This window comes from Larus michahellis, chromosome Z (assembly GCF_964199755.1).
Source record: "Larus michahellis chromosome Z, bLarMic1.1, whole genome shotgun sequence".
NCBI classification, from domain to species: Eukaryota; Metazoa; Chordata; class Aves; order Charadriiformes; family Laridae; genus Larus; species Larus michahellis.
The window spans coordinates 71,410,023-71,429,676 of NC_133930.1; the positions used below are offsets into that span (position 1 = coordinate 71,410,023).

The 19,654-nt window shown below is 51.1% G+C and overlaps 1 protein-coding gene across 1 annotated transcript; it reads right to left on the reverse strand.

Moving 5' to 3' along the window:
* Positions 1-7,121: 7,121 nt before the first annotated feature.
* On the reverse strand, positions 7,122-10,227 carry SPINK4 (serine peptidase inhibitor Kazal type 4). Its single transcript, XM_074569189.1, has 4 exons — positions 10,161-10,227; positions 9,179-9,213; positions 8,736-8,848; positions 7,122-7,259 (listed from the first exon to the last, which is right to left on the reverse strand). Exons 1-4 carry the CDS (start codon positions 10,219-10,221, stop codon positions 7,205-7,207), a joined length of 264 nt encoding a protein of 87 aa, XP_074425290.1. The 5' UTR covers positions 10,222-10,227; the 3' UTR covers positions 7,122-7,204.
* Positions 10,228-19,654: the final 9,427 nt, after the last annotated feature.

Below are 19,654 nucleotides of genomic sequence, written 5' to 3' on the forward strand. Positions count from 1 at the left end.
TGCCAAATTCATGTCTCTTGTTCAAGGGCTGCATCACTTTCCTGGGAAATCCAGACCGAATACTGAACCCATACCAGGACTCTACCCAAGGGCCTGTGTGTGTTGAGGACTTCCCAATGACTCGTTGGTCCAGTACCCAGTGGATCAAGGCTATGAGCAAAGCACTTACCTTATGAAGCAGGACGGCAATGGGCAGCCCCAGTAAAACCAGTGGGAAGACCCAGCTGGTCCCTTGCTCCCACAGGGGGATATCGTTTAGTGGTTGCTCCTAGCTCCCTGTTGCCCATTGGAACCCCCAACCTGCGCCGCATGCAGGCTCACTCAGCCTCCCTAGGACCATCTTTGGGGCCAGTAGAGATGCAAAGGGGAAACTTCTGCTTAGTGCAATGGCTTTTATCCTGACATCCTGCTCCTTGCTCTGCAGTCTGCATGGCCGGGCCCCCGGGTCAGTCTGCCTCAGTTTCCTGCATGTGAGGTGAAGTGAGGTGAGGTGGCAATCCTCGTCTCCTCTGCAAAATGCTTTCAGAGTTTCTCATTCTGGGATAGCGCAGAAGAGTTTAAGATTACACCCGTGTGTAACATTCTGCTGGACCAGGGACATGCCACCACTTTGGCCAGTTTCTAACACACTCAGTGCCAGAGTATTTGGGATTCAGCTTCTACCAGCACTTTTCTCCATGAGATACTCAACTACTTATGCTCTAGTGAGGTGCTAGTGCCCTTAACACCACCCGTCCTCCCACCCAATGAATTCACAATGGCTCCAAGGTTGGTAGAAGAACCCAACAGTAAGTCCCATGTCCTCTGGGAAATGCCCACCTATCATTGCAGGGATGATCCCACCTCCTTGTGCAGTCACAAAACTTGCCCTGGAGCAGAGCAGCTCCTCAGGGGTCAGCAGGTCTGGCCTGCCTCCAGTCTTTGCCAGGCTTTTTTGGTTTTTTTAAGGTACATCCTCTGCTCTCTGAAGGTTCAGTCTCTTGGTCTCTGGAAGCTCCAGAGTTTGAAAGTTCATGCATGAGGGTTTCTTAAGACATAACCTGGGGTCCGTGGTCATCTTTGCTGCCTTTCTGCTTATCCCTTGAGTTACCACTTCGCCCTAGGGCTCCTCCCCTGTGTCCACTGCAGATTACATGGTACCTCCAGAGAGGTGGGGCAGGTCTAACAGCCCTAAAAGAGGCAACAGGGTGGTGGCAGCAGAGAAGATAATGGGAAGGCTCTGATACAGGAGGGTGGGCCAGGAGCGTGGATGGCGTAAAGAGATGTGAGGCTTCCAAGTCATTCACAGAGGAGTTTCTCGGTCACAAGTGAAGGCAAGCTGTCCCACGCTGGTGAGGGTGTCTGTGTTCAGCACTGTGTGATACTGCACAGTCCTGGGGTCACCCTGCCTCATGCGGACATCCTGAAAACTGTACCTTGCGGGATGCTCTATCATGCAAAGACAGTGCTTGAGGAGGACAAAAACATATCACACCTCGAATACTGTGTTCAGTTTTGGTCCCCTCACTACAACAAAGATATTGAGGTGCTAGACCACATCCAAAGCAGAGCAGTGAAGCTGGTGATGCGTCCAGAGAACAAGTCCTGTGAGGAGTGTCTGAGGGAACTGGGGTTGTTTAATGTGGAGAAAAGGAGTCTGAGGGGAGACCTTGTCGCTCTCTACAACTACCTGCATAGAGGTTATAGCGAGGTGGGTGTCAGTCTCTTTTCCCAGGTAACGAGCAATAGGATGAGAAGAAACAGCCTCAAGTTGTGCAAGGGAAGGTTTAGATTGGATATTAGGAAAAATTTCTTCACAGGAAAGGTTGTCAAGCATTGGAACAGGCTGCCCAGGGAAGTAGTTGAGGCACCATCCCTGGGGGTATTGAAAATATGTGTAGACATGGCACTTAGGGACATGGTTTATTGGTGGACTTGGTAGTGTTAGATTAACAGTTGGACTCAATGATCTTAAGGGTCTTTTCCAACCTAAATGGTTCTGTTCTATGATTCTATATATCTGGCCATAGGGGGACATCACATCTGGAAGCACCCTTACAAAGAGCTTGACATATTCTGGGCTGCTTGCAGGTGATATGAAACGGGGAAGTGCCTGGGTGTTTCAGTGCGGAACTGGGTGCGTGCTCAGGCTGTGGCTAACTCAGCTTCTCACCCCCCCCCCCCCATCTACTCAGTAACTCCAAAGCCTGGTGAGGTCTGATAAATTGCTCTTGACTCAGCAAAACATTGACATATGACACTGCAGAGCTGGTACTGTGAATGTTTCTCCATTCCAGTCATCTTCCAGCTGGGTAGAAACCAACAGTTTTGTAAAGAACATTTATAAAAGAAAGAGTTGCTGTGCACTCAGAGTCTTCAGAGATTCTTAATGGAATAAATGGGCTTTAAAATCTTACAGAGCGTGTGCTCACATCCCTCAGGACCAAAATCTCTGTAGAGATTTGGCTCTTGTGTGTGAATTACTTTAAATCCCAAGGAAATTATTTTATTATCCCATGGGAAAGCTCTGGTGAGGGGTAACAGTGTGGAAATTACAGACTCCACCACCTAGTTTCAAGTTGTCTCTTGTCTTGCACGTAGTGATTAACTTCACTTGTAAGAGAGAAGTAGTGAAATATTTATTAATATAAAACAGTGATTTAACAAAGTTAGTAGCAAATGCCACAGTCTTTTACGAGATTTGATGGCAAGGTACACTTGATTATTTACTGCATAGAGGACAGGGTAAGACTGAGTTGTCAGGGAGACCCTCCCATTGAGTCAAGGTTCAGAAAGGACACCCTTGCTTTCTAAACTCCTTCTTAGAGAGGAGTCCAGGTGCGGCTGGATCCAGTCCTAGACCAGACTGAGTCAACGGTTTATGTCTAAAGGATTATATATGCGCCATCAATCCCTTATATCACTTAGCTAAGATTTCAGAGTTTAGCATGCTGTTGGTCACTTACCAAGAATCTGTTGTGGCAAGGAATCTCTCAATCTCAAGGAGCAGAACCTTAAGCAAGCGTCCCCACTCAAGGGGAGATCCTGGCGTGCAGCACGCTCCCATGCAGGAGAGCTCAAAGGGCTCTCGGGCTGTTCACTATTTATAGGGTAAGATAATTGACCTATAGTCATATTCGCATGGGAAAAAAATACCTAGGTCCCCACTCCAGACAGTGTTTTGGCTGTGTTGCAGCCATTCTCCAAAGTCCAGATGCAACTCATCACAACTCCCACTGATGGTTATGGCTTGAGCAGGAGCCGGAGCCGGAGCGCGGAAAGGGAGAGAGCACACCGCCACAATCTCTGCTCTGGAGTGGAGAGACTGAGAGGCCATGGACACCAGGCTCATTTCAGAGCCCAGTGTTGCCTCCCTGTCCCCGACTAACACCAGCAAGGCAGGAAACTCTCCTTCTCTAGCAGAGCTCTGTAGCAGATGTGAGCAAAGCTGCATCCCCTTGGCTATGGACGAATTTGTGCAAGTAAATTAAACTTTCTGGCCTGCCTCGGTTGCATGAACTGTTGCAGATGGACATTTTACAGTATGCCAGGCGCTGCTTCCCTCCCCTTTCTCTCCACATTTCAGTTCAGCTAGCTCTGGGACACCTCCACTGATGCATCTGGTTTCCTAAGTGAGGACCTGGGGGAGCTCACACAGGTGTCCAGCAGCCTGAGCAGCTCCAGTGTCACAGACTCATCGAGTGTCACTAGAGCTGCTCAGTAGGGGAACACCCCCAACCTTGGGTACATATCACTGTGACAGTCCCCTACATGGCTTTCACTACCCAAAAGCCCTTGGAATGCTTTGTCCTAGGGCCACCGGACCTGTCTCCTGGCACTCTTGGGACTGCTGTCACTGCAGACACAGAAACACCAGGCTTTGGATCCGTATCTAAGTCAAAGCTCTTTACAAGCCTCAAAGATATCTCTGTTTACCCCTGTTTGGCATTGCTATTATCCAGAGATTTGACTGTCCCTCCCTGCAGTCAGGGATGCAGCCCTGAACACCCAAGGTTATCTGGGGGATTAACAAGGGCATCTGCGGGAGCTATGCCGCTGTCACTCGAGCAGGATGTCGAGACACTGCTGTCAGTTTTGTCTTGCATGACAATGACAGAGAAGCAATCTTCAGGCTTGTCTTCTACAGGCAAAACTGTATGCAAAAGTGCAAATCTGTGTGCATATGCCCTGACACAGACCAGTGCGTTGCAGGCCTCCTCCTGTCCACTAGCTGCCTCCTGAGTCCCACCTGACCTTGCTAGACATGGATCTGCCAGGCTTCAGAGTTAGGCTCTCTGCACCGTCCTGCTCCAGCCCTTGAGGTCTGTGGTGGTGTTAAATTGCCCCTCGGTCTGCCGCTTGCTCTTGAGCCGTGTGAAATAAACTGGCAAATCTGACGGTCCCCAGGGAAGAGGATTATCTCTGAATTCGCTGTGTGCAGAATCAGCACTGGCCCTGTCCTGCGGCTGCCCACGCTTTGACCTTGCAGGTCTGGCCCGCAAGTGTGTGCTTGAGCTCTGCAGTTCCTGAATAAACACTCCATGTTGTGTTGGAGGCCTGTGGTTTCCCTCTTCAGAAGAGCCCCTGAATTGTCTGTGTTGTTTTTTCCTGGCGTCTGCAAATAAATAGAGACGGCTCTCCGGGAGATGCACAGTGGTGGTCTGCAGCCACTCCGCCTGCGTGGCTGGAGCCACTGCATGGGGCTGGGGTGCTGGTGTCCCCCCGGTTAAGCACCATGCTGTGCTGGGTGTAACCTTCCCCTCAGCCCTGTCAGAGAGCTGGGGCAGAGCTGCCCAAATACATCCTGCCTGCTGCTGGGTTGGCAGCGGCAGGGGCAGAAAACCCCAGGAGGGAGATAAGCAATGCATAATTGTGATAACCCCACCAAAACCCTTCCCTGTGGTGCAGGGGAAACACCATCTGAGGGTCTGAACAGAAGGACTGGAAATGCAGGGAGCAACACGCAGCCAAACCACCTCTCCCTCTGAGTCTCCGGGCCACCTGAGGACTGAAAGAGGGCAAGTGGGCTTGCAGAGCCCCAGGACGAATAAGTAGATGGTGTAAGAGCAGCAGCCATAAACGGGTGGGCAAGCTGTGTCCACTCCTCCGCACAAATGGAAAGGGTCCAGGGAAGGAGAACAGCGCCAATCAAAGCTCTGGACAACTCTGAGCAGCTAGTCAGGCTAGGATTTTTCAGCCTGGGGAGGAGCTTTTAATGAGAGAAAAGCTTTTAATGACAGCAGCTGCCTCTGGGCCAGAAAACGGCGGATGCTGTGTCAGATGTATTCCCCCATCTGACCAAGCGTGGCTGTTTGATGCTCCTCAATACTATTTCCAGCTGCAGCATTGTCATGGTTTAACCCCAGCCAGCAGCTAGGACCATGCAGCCGTGCGTGCAGTTCTCCCCCTTCATCCCATAAAGGGTATGGAGAAGAGGGAAAAAAGGAGGGGAAAGGAAAGGGAAAAAAACTTGTGGGTTGAGCTAAAGACAGTTTAATAGAAACAATAACAGAAAAGGAAAACAACAATAATCCTAACAATAATTATAATAATAATGACACAAGTCACTCTCACTGTCTGGTGAATTGGCAATGCCTGAGCAGTGATTGCTGATTCCGTCCCCTCTCCCCGGTGAACCCCTATTAATGTACTGAGCATGACAACTATGGTACAGAATATTCCATCGGCCATTCCGTTGGGGTGTCTATACTTATCCTCAGCTTCTGTGGGAAGCTGAAAAGAGTCCTTGGAAAGCATAAACTTCATCTAGCAAAAACGAAACTCGTAGGAATTACTCACGTTTCTTTCACAGCAATCACTAGAAAGAAAATTAACTCTTTCCCAGCCGAAACCAGGACAAGCATTAAATCTATCAGCGGTGGCTTTGTCGTGTGTTACAGTGCTGCAGTGTCTCACCTGGTGGTTCCAGGAAGGTGCAGAACTGGAAGAGGGGAAATGGGGATGGATTACATGACCAGCTGGCCAGGCACAGTAGCCATGATGCTGGCACAGCTCCTAGACTCGCAGGGTGGTCACTGACTTCAGGGAGCCCTCTTGACCGTATGGTGCACCTGGGACCCTTCCCCAGATGCCTGGAAATGAGTCGTGTGAGTACAGCAGCAAGTCAGAGCAGCGTGATCCCCTGCGGGTGAGCACAGAGCTGTCCTTGGAGGGTTTCAGTGCACACTGAAGCACTGTTCAAAGAAACCCAGTGCTTTGCTAAAGCTGATCAGCAATCTCAACCAGTCATTCTGTAGGAATACAACACCTGGTTCAGGACTGAACTGAATTCAGGGTCAAGTCCTGAATCAGCCAGTGCCCTCTGATCTCTGCCACTGCGAACAAAGGGAGCCCCTTGCATACCCAAGTTGTACAACCTCATTACAGGTATTTAATGAAGGGTGACTTTTGTCCCATCTGGTATAAGCGGGAAATGAAAGAGCAGAGGGAACCCCAAGGAATGCTGGTGCACCCTTACACTGCTACCTTGGTGGGACTGTGTCAGGGCACAGTCCCAAAGATGGTCCTGACACCAGGAACAACCTAGACCTGAAATTTGGCAACTGGCTGGGAACCTGCAGTTCCCAGAGAGCATTTCTGTGTAATTAGCTCAGTTTGAGGGCTGCTCTCAAGTGCTGGAGCAGAGATCCAGGGTCCCTTGCATTTAAGGTCTCCACTCAGGCTCTTTCCATGTGTTATCCGGGCTGCTTTCTGTTGTGAAAGGCTCTTGGATAAAAAGCTGAATACAAGAAGTGCAGATCTTACTATTTTCAATTTACATCAGCTCTGGAAGTGGTGGTGTTTACAGAGCCAGGGAGTTGTCTTCTCCAACGCTGAAGAAACTTCACTTTCCCCTTGCTAAATTGCCTCCAACAGAAAAAAAAATTGCACTTGTTCAGCACCTTCTTCACCAGGATCTGTGTGTTTCTTGCTACTCCCACATGGCCTTTCTCACAGGAACATGGTTGAAATAATACTCACAGTGCAGAGCCCTGGTATGTGATATGGATTTGAAATGAATGTTTTGACTGTGTGTTTTTAGTAGCCCTTTGTGGGAGCTGGCTTGTGCTGTTTTCCCTCAGCCTTGCATAAAAAAGTGCTGTTGAAATAAGATTGTGCATGTGATTTTATTATTCACCATTGCTAACTTAAATGTGAAATCAGCACAGAGAACACAGGATCAATTAATCACCTGTTTCTAGGCTCAGGAAAGCCACCAGAAAGCTCAGATATCTTGACACTCCCCGTCTTTCAAAATCCGGATGTCTTGCCTGGTTTTCCTAGAATAACATAGGAAAAAAGAGTAAGAGCTCAAAAAAATACTCCCTGAGCCATTCTTTGGCTTCCATCCAGCCTGTGGGACAGAGCTGACTATTATAAAATTGGCTTGCTCATTTTCCTGTCTAAAAAGCTGAGGTGACTACAAGCCATCCTGGCCCACAGATGTCCCCTCCCTGGCTGTGCAGCACTGGTGGTGGGTATCCAACCCAACATGCTCACAGCAGGTCTGTCCCCAGTGTGAGGTTATGGTGGCCATGGCTCTGTCTGAGCCCTAACCAACCCCCAAGGATGGAAACCGCTCCTACCTCTCTGGTGCACAACCCTCCTGGGGAAGGGGTTTCCCCTGTGTCCAACCTGTACCCTCTGGGGCTGCTGCTTGTGGCTGTTGCCCTGTGTTGCATCACCTGCTACCACCAAGAAGGGTGTGGTCCATCCCATTTGCAACCGTAGGCTGCTGCTAGATCCCCCCAAGCCTCCCCTTCCCAGACTAGCTGGACTCAGCTCCTATGCACCTCCTTGCAGGTTGCCTTGACAAGCTGGTCATCCATCTCCTCCTGCAGCCCAGCACAGTTTGTGTTATTTGGCATGCAAATGCACCACTGACCTGTGTTCAACCTGATCTTCACCCGTGGTCCCCTTCTAGCAGGAACCCCTACTCAGACTGTCACTTCCCAACCTGGATAAAATCGCTGCCCCAAAGCAACCCTTGTGCTTCTCATGAGGTTCCTGTTGCCCTTATCCTCAAGTTTATGGTGGTACCTTTGGTGTGAAGTTCTACCAAAAGAGCCGTGAGGCACATAACTGGGCATCTGCATTCCCAGAGGTCCCTTTGAAGGCCTTAGTGGTCCTATTTGACTGTCCAGGCTAGATGCCTAGCAGATCTTTTTGCCCATCTAAGTTCAACTCCCCCTTCTCTAATTGCAGGCAGCATGGACAGTGAGACCTTCGCCCATCCTCTACGGAGTGTCTGGTTTGTTGCCAGCTTGCCAGACACTCATGTTGGAGCCTCTTCTGCCATGGACTCCTGATCTCACTTTTTGGATATACTGGTCATGAAGCCACAGGGTGGTCTGATTTAGCAAGCTGATCCACTAGATAAATATTCAGCTCTTCTGTGGGATTAGCCCCCTGCCAACACAATGAGCTAAATCCCGCAGCCTGCAGCTGCACAGTAACTAAACATAGTGCCAAAGATGGGGCAGGAACCTGCAGGGAAGAGCTGGGAACATGCCTGCACCCCTCTGCAGGCACGGCCAGCTCAGGAGCGTAAAGCTCACAGGCTTCACAGCCCAGCGCCCAGCTCAGCTGCCATGAAAAAGTCCTCTTCCACTTTGCTAGCAGGAACACATGGACTTCCCACCTGCCATGGCTTTCCCCAGGCATGGGGGAGCCTGAATGACAGTATTCCACAAGCGCACAGTTTCAGACAGACAAAATTAGACTCCTGGTGGTCTCTGCCAAGGGCATGAGCTTACATTTTCTGCACACAGAGCTGGCATTCATTGGCGTAGGTATTCCCGTCGGACCCACAGACAGGCAAGAGCAGGAGGGGGCAGGCTTGCAGCTCAACCATGTCTCCACACACGGGCTGGAAAGGAGAAACCGCAGCACACATTTCAGTGCTAGCAGCACCCATCTCTTCCTGCCACAGCACCTGGGCAGGAGCAAGTGCCACCAGTGACCTGGGTCCCTCTGTCCCAGACAGGGCAGGGTGTGCACACCGAGTGGGAAAGCAGGGAAGAGAGGCCACCCCATCCGTCACTGGGACTCACAACCTGGGCTTTGATGCGGGTTTGATGCTGGAGCACTGGTATCCATGGGGCTGGGGATGATGGCTGGGAACAGCCCTTCTCTCAGGCACACCAGGCACTAAATCCCATCTCAAGCCATAAGCAAGAAAAAAATAGAAGCCTCTTACCCTTCTCAGGCCATTCTTTTCATTCAGCTCTGCCCCTGAAACAGACAGGAGACCTGTGAGCCATCTGTGGCTGGTGGCAGGAGCATGAGGCATTGACAGAGGGTCACGTCCAAACCAAAAGGAAGGCAGGGCTGTGCAGGGCCTACTCAGGACGCGGGTCAGCTGCGTGGATTTCGTGCAGGTGGATCAGTTTGCCGCATCCACCCCCCACCCTCCCAGCAGCACAGTGCACAGCCTCCATCTGCAGCTGATCTGGCTGGGACAAAGCTGGGGATGCCTGTTCCCACCCCGTAATCCCTCTCCTGACAGTGCTCTCTTCCAGTCCCTGGACTAGAAGCTCCACAAAGCATCCAATACATCCCAGGAAATGTGAACCCATGCAGTGGTGCATGGGGACACGGGGTATCTTCAGAGGGCTGAGGCTGGGTGACGCTGCACAGCTGGACAACAGCCGTCCCCAGGGAGAGCTGCATTCAGTTGGGTCCTTTCCTGCAGTCAGGCAGAGCAGTAACAACAGTTCACAGCCCCTCTGTGCAGTGCACGAATGTCCTGGGAGCACGTGGGACCACACACAAGCCCCTGCAGGACCGCCACTATGTGCACCTAGGTAGCATCGGTTTTCCAGAGCCTGCAGGTCTTCACAGAGGCAGGAATGACAGTAGCTGCCACCCCAGTGTATGTGCTGTCCTCCCAGGCCCTGGTTCCCGTTCGCGCTGTGGGCTGTCCCCTATCCCACCCCTCTCCCGAGTGCAATACAGTTGACAAACCAGCTGGTAACTCTTGCCCTGAACTGCTGATACGGCACAACGTGTTTGCTCCAGTCCTTCTTCCCCACCACGCTGCCACTGTGTTTGCTCACCCTCCTCAGCTCCTCTCCAAACCAGAGTTTCTGGGTCTTTCTGCCCTCCCACCCATTTTTGGTCCCTCCATGGCTCCCAACCCACCATGGAAAAGCCGGCTGCTGGCAGCAGAGTGGACTTACCGCTGGTGGTGACAAGAGTCACCACAGCCACCGCCACCACCAGCAGCTCCCTCGCAGCCATGGTCAGTTCAGGCACACGCACTCGTGCACCTCTTTCCACTCGTGGCTGCTTTTATACGGGGGGGCACCCACTTATCTCAGTGGTGCTGGGAAAAGCAACATTTTGAGCAACGTTTGATCTGTGCTGGGAACAGCTGGACTGTGCACCTAGCGGGATCACTTGGGCGCTCTCATGCAACTGATAAGCCACCCCAGTGCCACCTGACAGCTCCAGGTGCCAGCACTGGAGGCTGCTTTACAATCCCTTCACACCGTAGTCTGGGTTGGGCAATGCTGCTCTTCTCCGCTTCACCCAGACAGCTTTCTTCCAGGTGTATCTTGCCTGAACCAGCCCTCCAGCTTTGCGGCTGCTGTTCTTCATTCATGGCAGGTATCTCCATTTGGGTTGGGAGAGTTTTACTGGGGTGCATTAAAAAAAGCGTGGCCAGCAGGTCGAGGGAGGTCATCCTCCCCCTCTACTCTGCCCTGGTGAGGCCACATCTGGAGTGCTGTGTCCAGTTCTGGGCTCCACAGTTCAAGAAGGACAGGGAACTTGAACTGCTGGAGAGAGTCCAGCAGAGGGCTATAAAAATGATCAAGGGAACGGAGCACCTCTCTTCTGAGGAAAGGCTGAGAGACCTCGGTCTGTTCGGCCTGGAGAAGACTGAGGGAGGACCTCACCAATGCTTATAAATATCTAAGAGGCAGGTGTCAAGAGGACGAGGCCAAACTCTTTTCAGTGGTGCCCAGTGACAGGACAAGGGGCAACGGGCACAAAGTGGAACACACAAAATTCTATCTCAGCACGAAGAAAAACATTTTTACTTTGGGGTGCCAGAGCCCTGGAACAGGCTGCCCAGAGAAGTTGTGGAGTCTCGTTCTCTGGAGATATTCAAAACCCACCCGGATGCGTTTCTGTCCAGCCTGCTCTAGGTGAACCGGCTTTGGCAGGGGGGTTGGACTAGGTGATCTCCAGACATCCCTTCCAACCCCTACCATTCTGTGATTCTGTGATTCCATGACTTCACACAGAAAAGACAGGAAATTCAGGCTGATTTGGGTGGCTGCACTTTGTCCTCCACGTTATTCCATGAGACCCAGCCAACCAGATGCTCAGCTGCCTGGTGCACTGGGCAGGACCCCAGGAGGGAGATCTCCAACACACAAGAAGCCTGCCATCATGTTGCAGCAAGCCCACCCCATCACTGGGTGGGATGGGACAGGCTGGGGGCACAGAGGGGCTGGAGGGAGTGAAATTCAGATGAGTGGGATCAAGGAGCTGCAGGTGGGTGCAGCCGCTGCCTGTGCTCCTCTACCCATCCTCATGGGTGGTTTAATGCCTTGTTCCTCTCACCAGCTTGGTCACATAAATAGTGGCAGCTGAGATCGACAGAGCAAAATGATGTTTTTCATAAGATTCAGTGCGATGGAAGGGGGCTGTGTGCATGGACACCCAGTTTAAATGCACAGAGGTGGCACATACAGCAGGGAGGAGAGAGAGAGGCCAGAGAGGATCCTCAGCGGTAAGAGATGCCAACTCTTCAGTTAAGGACTTCTCAGCAAGCATCACCATCCCAGAGGATGCCAGCTACTTCACCTACAGGACTGGATGCTCAACATCAGTCTTTCTGTGTGTCCTGGTTTGTCCCAGTCACTGTGTGACAACCTCAACACCTCTTTCTGGGAAAGCTGAATTTTCCACATCCGTCCCCACCTTCCTCTGGCGAATCAAAATCAAGTGGTGAAGGGTGAAGGACAGAAAAGAGGACCACTGGGTGGAAAGCTGGAGACACAGCTGAAGACCAGTGCTGACCAAAAACTCCTTTGGTGTTACCAAAGACAGGCCTCTGCCTTGTTTCTAAAATGATTGTTTCTTACTAACCTTCTTACTGTGTGAGAAAATAGCTAATACTGACCTTCTTACTGTGTAAAAAATAGTTACTGAGCTGACGTTACAGATAGTGATAATGAGGAGACAGCCAGAAATAGCTAATCACCAAGGATGGGATAACAAGAAGTAGTTAATCACTTCAGTGTTCTTTTATGTGCCAAGTATGTACTCCTATACCAATTAGGACCGAGCTGTGGCTACTTCAAGGAACATCCTTATCATCCTCAAGAAGTTGGCAAACTTACAGTAAACTTTTACTGTCCTGTGATGACTCAATACCTTAAAAGGATAACGTGAGGAAGGGTCTCCTTACCCAAACGACCACCAAGTCCCTCATGTTTGCGCAGAAGTGTTTTGCTGAAACAGCAAAATTTGATACACGTGTGCAAAAAGGCTATTTGGCCATCCTAATGAATGTGTGAGCCTAGGTGGAGTTATGTGTTAGGTAGGCGGAATTATGAGCATATTTTGTGTATAAATAATGGGTGCATATCCCCAGTAAGGGGAGCTAGATTTGTGGGTTTTCTCCCTTAGAACGTGACATCGAATAAAGCAATATCTCCTCTCTAAACTACTTTTGGTTTTGAGGGCTTTTATTTCAGGTAACATTGGGACAGACTTGCCGAGGTGAAGTCTGGGTTAGAAGTGGCAGAGGACTTCCTTCATGCTGGGAGCAGGCAGGGGTGCACAAGGGGCAGCCAAGGGGTAGGTGTCCTACAGAAACCACTAGTGGGCTGGGAGAGGTCCAGACACCCACAGCACGTATATTTGCACTTGCTGAGGAGCGGAGCATGACCGTGCTCAGGACATTTCTTCCCCACAGTCTTGCCTGATGCCTAGGAAGGTATATGCTGGTCAGAGCTGGCTGAGACAAGAGGGAACAGCTTGGTGAGCATCCCCTTTGGCCAGAGGCGTACGAGCCCTGCAGGGGGCTGTTTCCATCCTTGCCCTTGGGTGGTCCTTCCACCCAACTCAGCAGCGTGTGGCTGGGTTTTGGGCAGGGGTAAGGTGACCAATTCAGCATTCCCTTTGCAAAACCGCTCCTCCCCTCTGCTGAGATGGCTCTGCTGAGATGTTTTATATTCCCTCTTCACAGAGTTTACACAGTTCAATAACCTTTGGCTTTTATTATTATTCCACTTTGTAAATCCCTCAACTAAAGTAAATATTTAACTGCATTAGCAGTTGTTCCTGAGGCACATGGGGGCCTGTTGGGCTTGTTTAGTCTAGTGTAGGGGAGGCCAAGGGGGGATCTGATAGCAGCCTACAACTGCTGGAAGGGCAGTTGATGGAGCCAACCTCTTCTTTGTAATGCCAGATGACAGAATAAAAAGCAACAGGCACAAACTGCAGTTCTGAGATGTTCAGGTCAGGAGTTAGGATGGAAATGTTACCCTAGAGGGTGAGCGACTCAGACCAGCAGGGAGGTGGGAGATCTCCGTCTTTGGTGGGCCACGTACAAAGCTGTGGATGCTCTGACCAAGCCCTGCTGTGCACAAGGTTTGGTGGGTCCTGGCGACACAGCAGCTCTCACTCTCTGGCACACGTGGATGTATTTCCTTGGGTGCCCATCTTGCAAATCTAGTCCCAGCAAAGACTCAACTATGTGGAAATCATGGGGCCACCTCCTGCAAGCTGCTCCCACACCAATACTCACCATAGCTCTGGATGAGGGCTATCATTGGCCTTTATGGTCTTCTTCAATGTTTTAACTACCAAAAAACCCCCACAAATTCTGATCATAACACCTCTGGTGCCACTGCGGCAGAGAACCATGCTGTACTGCCAGTCACAAGTATGGCCTGGCTGTTTGGGTGATGCTGGTGGCAGTGCAGGAGCAATGGGCTGGAGCCGTGCAGCTGGGACATGTTGTGTGCTCCAGATCGCTCCCCTTGGGTGGAGGGGAGCAAGAAACATCTGCATCCCCTCTGTGCTGGAGGCAGCAGGTCATGTGGTGCTGGGGAAAAGCCATTGACCAATACAAGGCTTGATCTTCCTCCACCTGGTTCCTCGGTGGTATTCAAATGCTGCTGCCGTCACAGAGCAAATTAAAATGACACATCAAGAGATGACAAAGGGGAAATCACCTCTTGCAAGCTAGTTTTGTCTTTTCCTGCTTTTCTCTCAAGCACAGGCTTGCAGCCCCTGACGAAAGCCCTGCCTACTGTCCCCCTCGAAGCAGAGGTGGGGAAAATTCTTTCTCAGGTGGGACAGAAGGTGTTCTAGTGGCTGCTCGCCCTCACCTTGGCTATGCAACTCCAGCTATGTCTGAGACAGTCACGCATTTGAGCCTGGCTTTTCTCCCCCGCTTTGCAGGTACCACAAGGAGGGGCGGTCCCCAGTGGCTCCCAGGGGTACAGCAGCACAAGGAGAACTGCTCCCCATGCCCTGTATCTGGGGCTGCCCTTGGACTCCCCTCCAGCTTCTCCTGGGCCAGGAGAGAGGGTCCTGGCTCTGCTGCCTCCTCCTCACATGCCTGCCAGCCACAGCCCTGCAAGGAGGGCAGCAGGGGCAGGTATGAAGGTCCTGGGCTCGCCTGTGGAGACAGAGACTTAGTCTTGCTGCAAGCAAGGCAGAGAAACTCTGCTGGAGGTGTGACAACAAGAAAGGAGTCTTCTACTTCCAAAATCAATCTCCAGCTTGTTCCCTCATGGCATTGCCCCTGCCTTTGTTCTTGTTCCCACACACACACCCCTGCCTGTGTCCACGCTACCCACCCTGGATCACTCAGCCCACCGTGAGCCTTTTTCACACCTTTGCCGCACAGGTGACCACAGTGCTGTTTGCAGGCTTTCCATCTGGCTGGGCACCCATGGCAGGAGGCCAAGCCAGATTGTGTCACATCCCTCTTGCTTCATGTCAGCCTGATGGCCTTATCTGTGGTGTGGCCTTGGTGTCACTGTTCCACCCAGCACCTGCCCATTCCTTGCTGTTATCTGTTGCCTTTCCTGGATTCAACAGCTGTTCTTGGCCTCCCGGCTTACTACGCTCACATCAATATTTTAACTTCTGTTCTCCTGCTCCTCCCAGGGCTTTTCCGTAGCAGCAAGTGCTGGGGACCCACAAACACCGCAGTGCCCCGGGAACAGAGTCGGGCAGCCCAAGCCCAGAGCCCGCAGTCTGTCCTCCCGTTGCACGAGGCGGCAAGTCAAAAGTCCCACGCTCATTTTCATCCTTAGCTCCCTCCCTGCCTCCAGATGGGTTTTACAGGAACGATGACAGTCTCCATTCTGCCTGTACGCTCACCCTGAGGTCTCCCCACGAGTAGGTGGGAAAAGGACTGATTTGTTCTTCTCCTTTGCATGCAAAAAAACATGGAGGTGCAGGTGATCAGAGGTTTTCCTTTGGATCTACAGGGGAGCCAAAACCTCACACCTCCCACTGCATCACTGGGGCAGTGATCAGCTGTCACCACTTCCCGGCAGTTTCACCAGACTTTCTGGATCCAGAACACACCTCCGGCTGCCTCCTTCCTCTCTTTATTGCTGTGGGTAAATACTCCTACGCGACAGGCGGTGAGTAACGCTCATTATTTCTTTAATGACTCACAAAATTCACAGTGACAACTTCAGCAGCTAGAATGCAAGGCAGGGTGAGTACAGGGACGAGTCCTCCTGCCTGCTGGCACTCCTACCAGCAGGGGAGGCAGGGACAAGGTGGCATCGATCTGGAGAAGATCAGAGCTTCCCACCAAGCCAGGCTGGACCTCGGAGGTGCAGCAGGCTAGGGGGAGCATCCATTGCACACCCTTTTCCCCTGCTTCAGCTGCCACCTGGAGTCACTGTAGCTCGGCAGAATTTGCTGTGGCTCACCCCAATCCAAGGACACATGCCTCTCCTCTCCCTCGGGTTTGCCTCTGCCCGTTCAGGCCTCTGGACTGCAAGACACGGTCTGCATGCACCTGCAGACCGCAAATGCCCTGCAGCTCCTTAGCAGCTTGAGGATAGTGTTGCCTGTCCTTTTCCCATGTGCTCCCACATGAGGGACAGGTGTCCAAATCCTCTGTGCAGCAGATAAAACAGCAGAAAGCCATGGATTTACTTTTTCCCCAGTAAATGCTCAGCATGGGGTAAACCAAGCCACTGTGCTGGCGCAAGGGAGGGGAGGAGGCTGTGTGCGTGGTTTGGATGGGCAGAGCTCCGAGCTGGCCGGGCTGGGACCACTGCAGGACTCCTACCTGAGCTGACACAGGGAACCTGGATGCTGGCAGCAGGGGTAGGTATAAGGCTGTCCCAAGCATACTGATATTCAGTCCTGTTTATCTGTGAACTTGCACCCACTGTAATTTACCAAAAAAAATCAGATTTCAGAGTCTCTTTTTCCCTGGAGCTTATTTCTGGATGAGCAAATATGTACTTGGCCTCAGTCTTTTAGAACTTCTCCTTTCTCAGCGTTGCTGATTCCATCTTGCATAGGACTGAATGCTGTCATCATCCTGCATTTAGCACCATGGTGGAGGAAAACAGGTAGCACATATGCCACATATTCAAAGTGGCAGCTGCTCTTGGCAAGGATTTGTAGAGGAGGTCCCTTGGCTTTTGAAGGAAAGGCTTGGTCTTCCCAGCCTGCCAGTTGCTAAAGCCCCCACAGCTACCCCAGGATGAATTAATGTAAAGAGGGATGCAATGTAAGACAATCAGGGAAGTATTTTTATTTCTCCGTGCATTGAGGGGATGTTGTTCAGTGACGCCGCATTTGCATGGATCTTTAGTAGCAGGATCCCCCAGTTGTGCCTGGCCAATTTTCCATGTTGCTGCTAGAAACATTCATGCTTGTCTCCACTTTCTTCCACGTGTCCAGGGGTGCAGCATCCATCTGAAGAAAATTCAAGGAACGAAACAGTCTCCAGTGTGCCGTCAATACAGTGAGTGTGCAGGAACACACACTGCTCAGCACTTTCCCTTTATCTAAATTGCCAGAGAAGGAAGAAGCAGGTCTCACGTGTAGATACTAAAAGCAGAATTCTATGTCCCTGCGGTTGCCTGGTACTTCTGAGTCCACCTACTGTGCAGGTATAATTTTTTCCAAATGACCTATTAACTACTTGGGTATGTAGAAATTAACACCAGGAGGGAGACACAACAAATATCATAGAACAGAAGGGCACCATCACCCCCAGTGAAACCCGTCCTGTTTCTTCCAGCACATTCCTGCAGCCTTTCGTTTCTATTCCTCTTAAAATAGAAACCAGTTTGCTCTGCAGATTGCAATGAAAAGTGCTGTCTGAGACATCTCACTTATATTGAGATAGCAATATCCTCAGTTAACTCCTATCTTTGCTTTATTTTTTTACTCTCACGCTATGACCATCTACATCTGTTCTGGCAGATCAGAGCAGAACTAGACGCATCGCGAGCAGCTTACTTTTGAGTAACCAGGTCCTAATGCAAAGTTTCCCCTTTGTGAACCTGCTGGGCAAAATGAGCTCAACAGTGGTACCAAACCACATCTTTGTGCATAACCCACACAAGATTCTGCTTGGAAAATACACTCATCCCAGATTCTGCTATGGAAAATACATTGTCTAAGGGCCCAGCCAGGTCCTGGCACCTCTGGACAGATGCTATTCTTGCTGCTGTCTGTCCCAGGAGGCAAAGCAGTGCATAAAGTAGAAATGCACTGCTGACAACGACAAGCACAAAGCCTGAACACCTTTGTAATGGATTTATGTTTAAATTGCTGTAAAACCTGATTCGGGATGCATTTTATAGGAAGTGCTACAGCAGGAGCCACCCAAACGAACAGAAGATGAGCCTTGCAAGGAGCTGGGCACATGCAGCAGTGACCCAACCTGAGCTGTTTTTGGAGCCAGATTTTGGCAAGGCCCATTTAACCTTATCTGGGTGGCTAGAATGGGATGTGTATGGTGCTGTACGTTGGGCTGAGCCATGACATCTACCTATAAAAAAAACACAAAGTAGATAAAGGAACCATTCAGGTTAAAAATGCCAAAGACTGTAACTAAGAAATGCTGGAAGTTTCTCTTAGATTAATGTAACTGCAGGTAGAATACAGCTTCTTGCCTGGCAATGATTTTCTCTGCAGATAAAGTTATTTTTTTCTCTTGTATTCCTCAACCCACACACACAACCGAAGCTTTGCAGGCTCCTCCCTGGGGTCTGACAGGCCTGACAGTGTGCCTCTTGCAGAGGATTATCCTCACTTCTCTGCCAAGGAGAGCACACAAAACGGGACCTGAGACACGAGACACAGCTTAGCACCACCCAGTTAAAAAGAAGCACACCTGCATTTCTCACAGGATTGGCTACAACTGAAATGAAAAGGGGAATCAGGCCCATAGGGCTACTAAGGACAGACAGGCTCGTGCACTAAATTAACCCAAGAGCATAGCCACACAGCACAGTGCATGGGCTGGAGTCCGGAGCATCCATGCACACACAGGGTCTGTCACCAGCACTCAGGGTGGTGACTTGTGAACCTGTCACCCACCCCACACAGATCAGGGTGCATGGCCCCACTGAACCCACCACCGTCCACCAGCCCTCTTCACCTGACCTTTCCCCAAATGCTGACTTTCGCTTCCTACCTCTCATGAAGATGATCAGGGCCACAAAGATGATCCGAGGGCTGGAGCACCTCTCCCATGAAGACAGGCAGAGACAGTTGGGGTTGTTCAGCCTGGGGAAGAGAAGGCTCCAGTGAGACCTTATAGCAGCCTTCCAATACCTGAAAGGGGTCTATAGGAGAGATGGGGAGAGACTTTTTATCAGGGAATGTAGCAACAGGATGAGGGGTAATGGTTTTAAACTGAAAGAGGGGAGATTTAAGTTAGGTATTAGGAAGAAATTCTTTACTGTGACCCTGCTGAGACACTGGCCCAGGTTGCCCAGAGAAGCTGTGGATGCCCCATCCCTGGAAGTGTTCAAGGCCAGGCTGGATGGGGCTTTGAGCAACTGGTCTAGTGGGAGGTGTCCCTGCCCATGGCAGTGGGGTTGGAACTAGATGATCTTGAAGGTCCCTTCCAACCCAAACCATTCGATGACTCTATGATTCTATCTTTCTTGCTTCTTGCTGGAGACATGCTCATCCCAGGCACCACTTTCATGCCCTGGGGAGGTGCACTGCATGGGTTTTTTTGCTCTTGTGAGTAACCTGTGGCTGTGGGCTTCACCCCGGTGGAATCTGAGGCTGCTTACAAGTGTCGAGCCTGCCACTGTTCCCAGGAATACCCAACGGCTGCCACAACCACACTGAAGAGTGGACTCACAAGCCCAAACTCCCACTCTCCCCAGGAGAAACCAACAGCATAATGCATGCTGAGCTTGGGGTGAGCTGTTAGGAGAGCTGCTGCAGGGGCTGTGCTTCTCTGTGCCCTCTCTGGCCAGAAAAGGGCTTGTGAGGCTTGACACAGAGATACTCAGAAGGGCTAGACCAGCTCCTGCACCCCTATTGTCCCAGCCACCTTCAACTCCACAAGACCACCCACTCAGAGGGGTCACGTTTTTCTGTGGACCAGGGGACATGGCACTTCCATGTGGATACACCCCTGCAGTGCTGGTGACAACCACATGCTGCGCTTCAGGGGAAGAGTGGTTGCCCCATG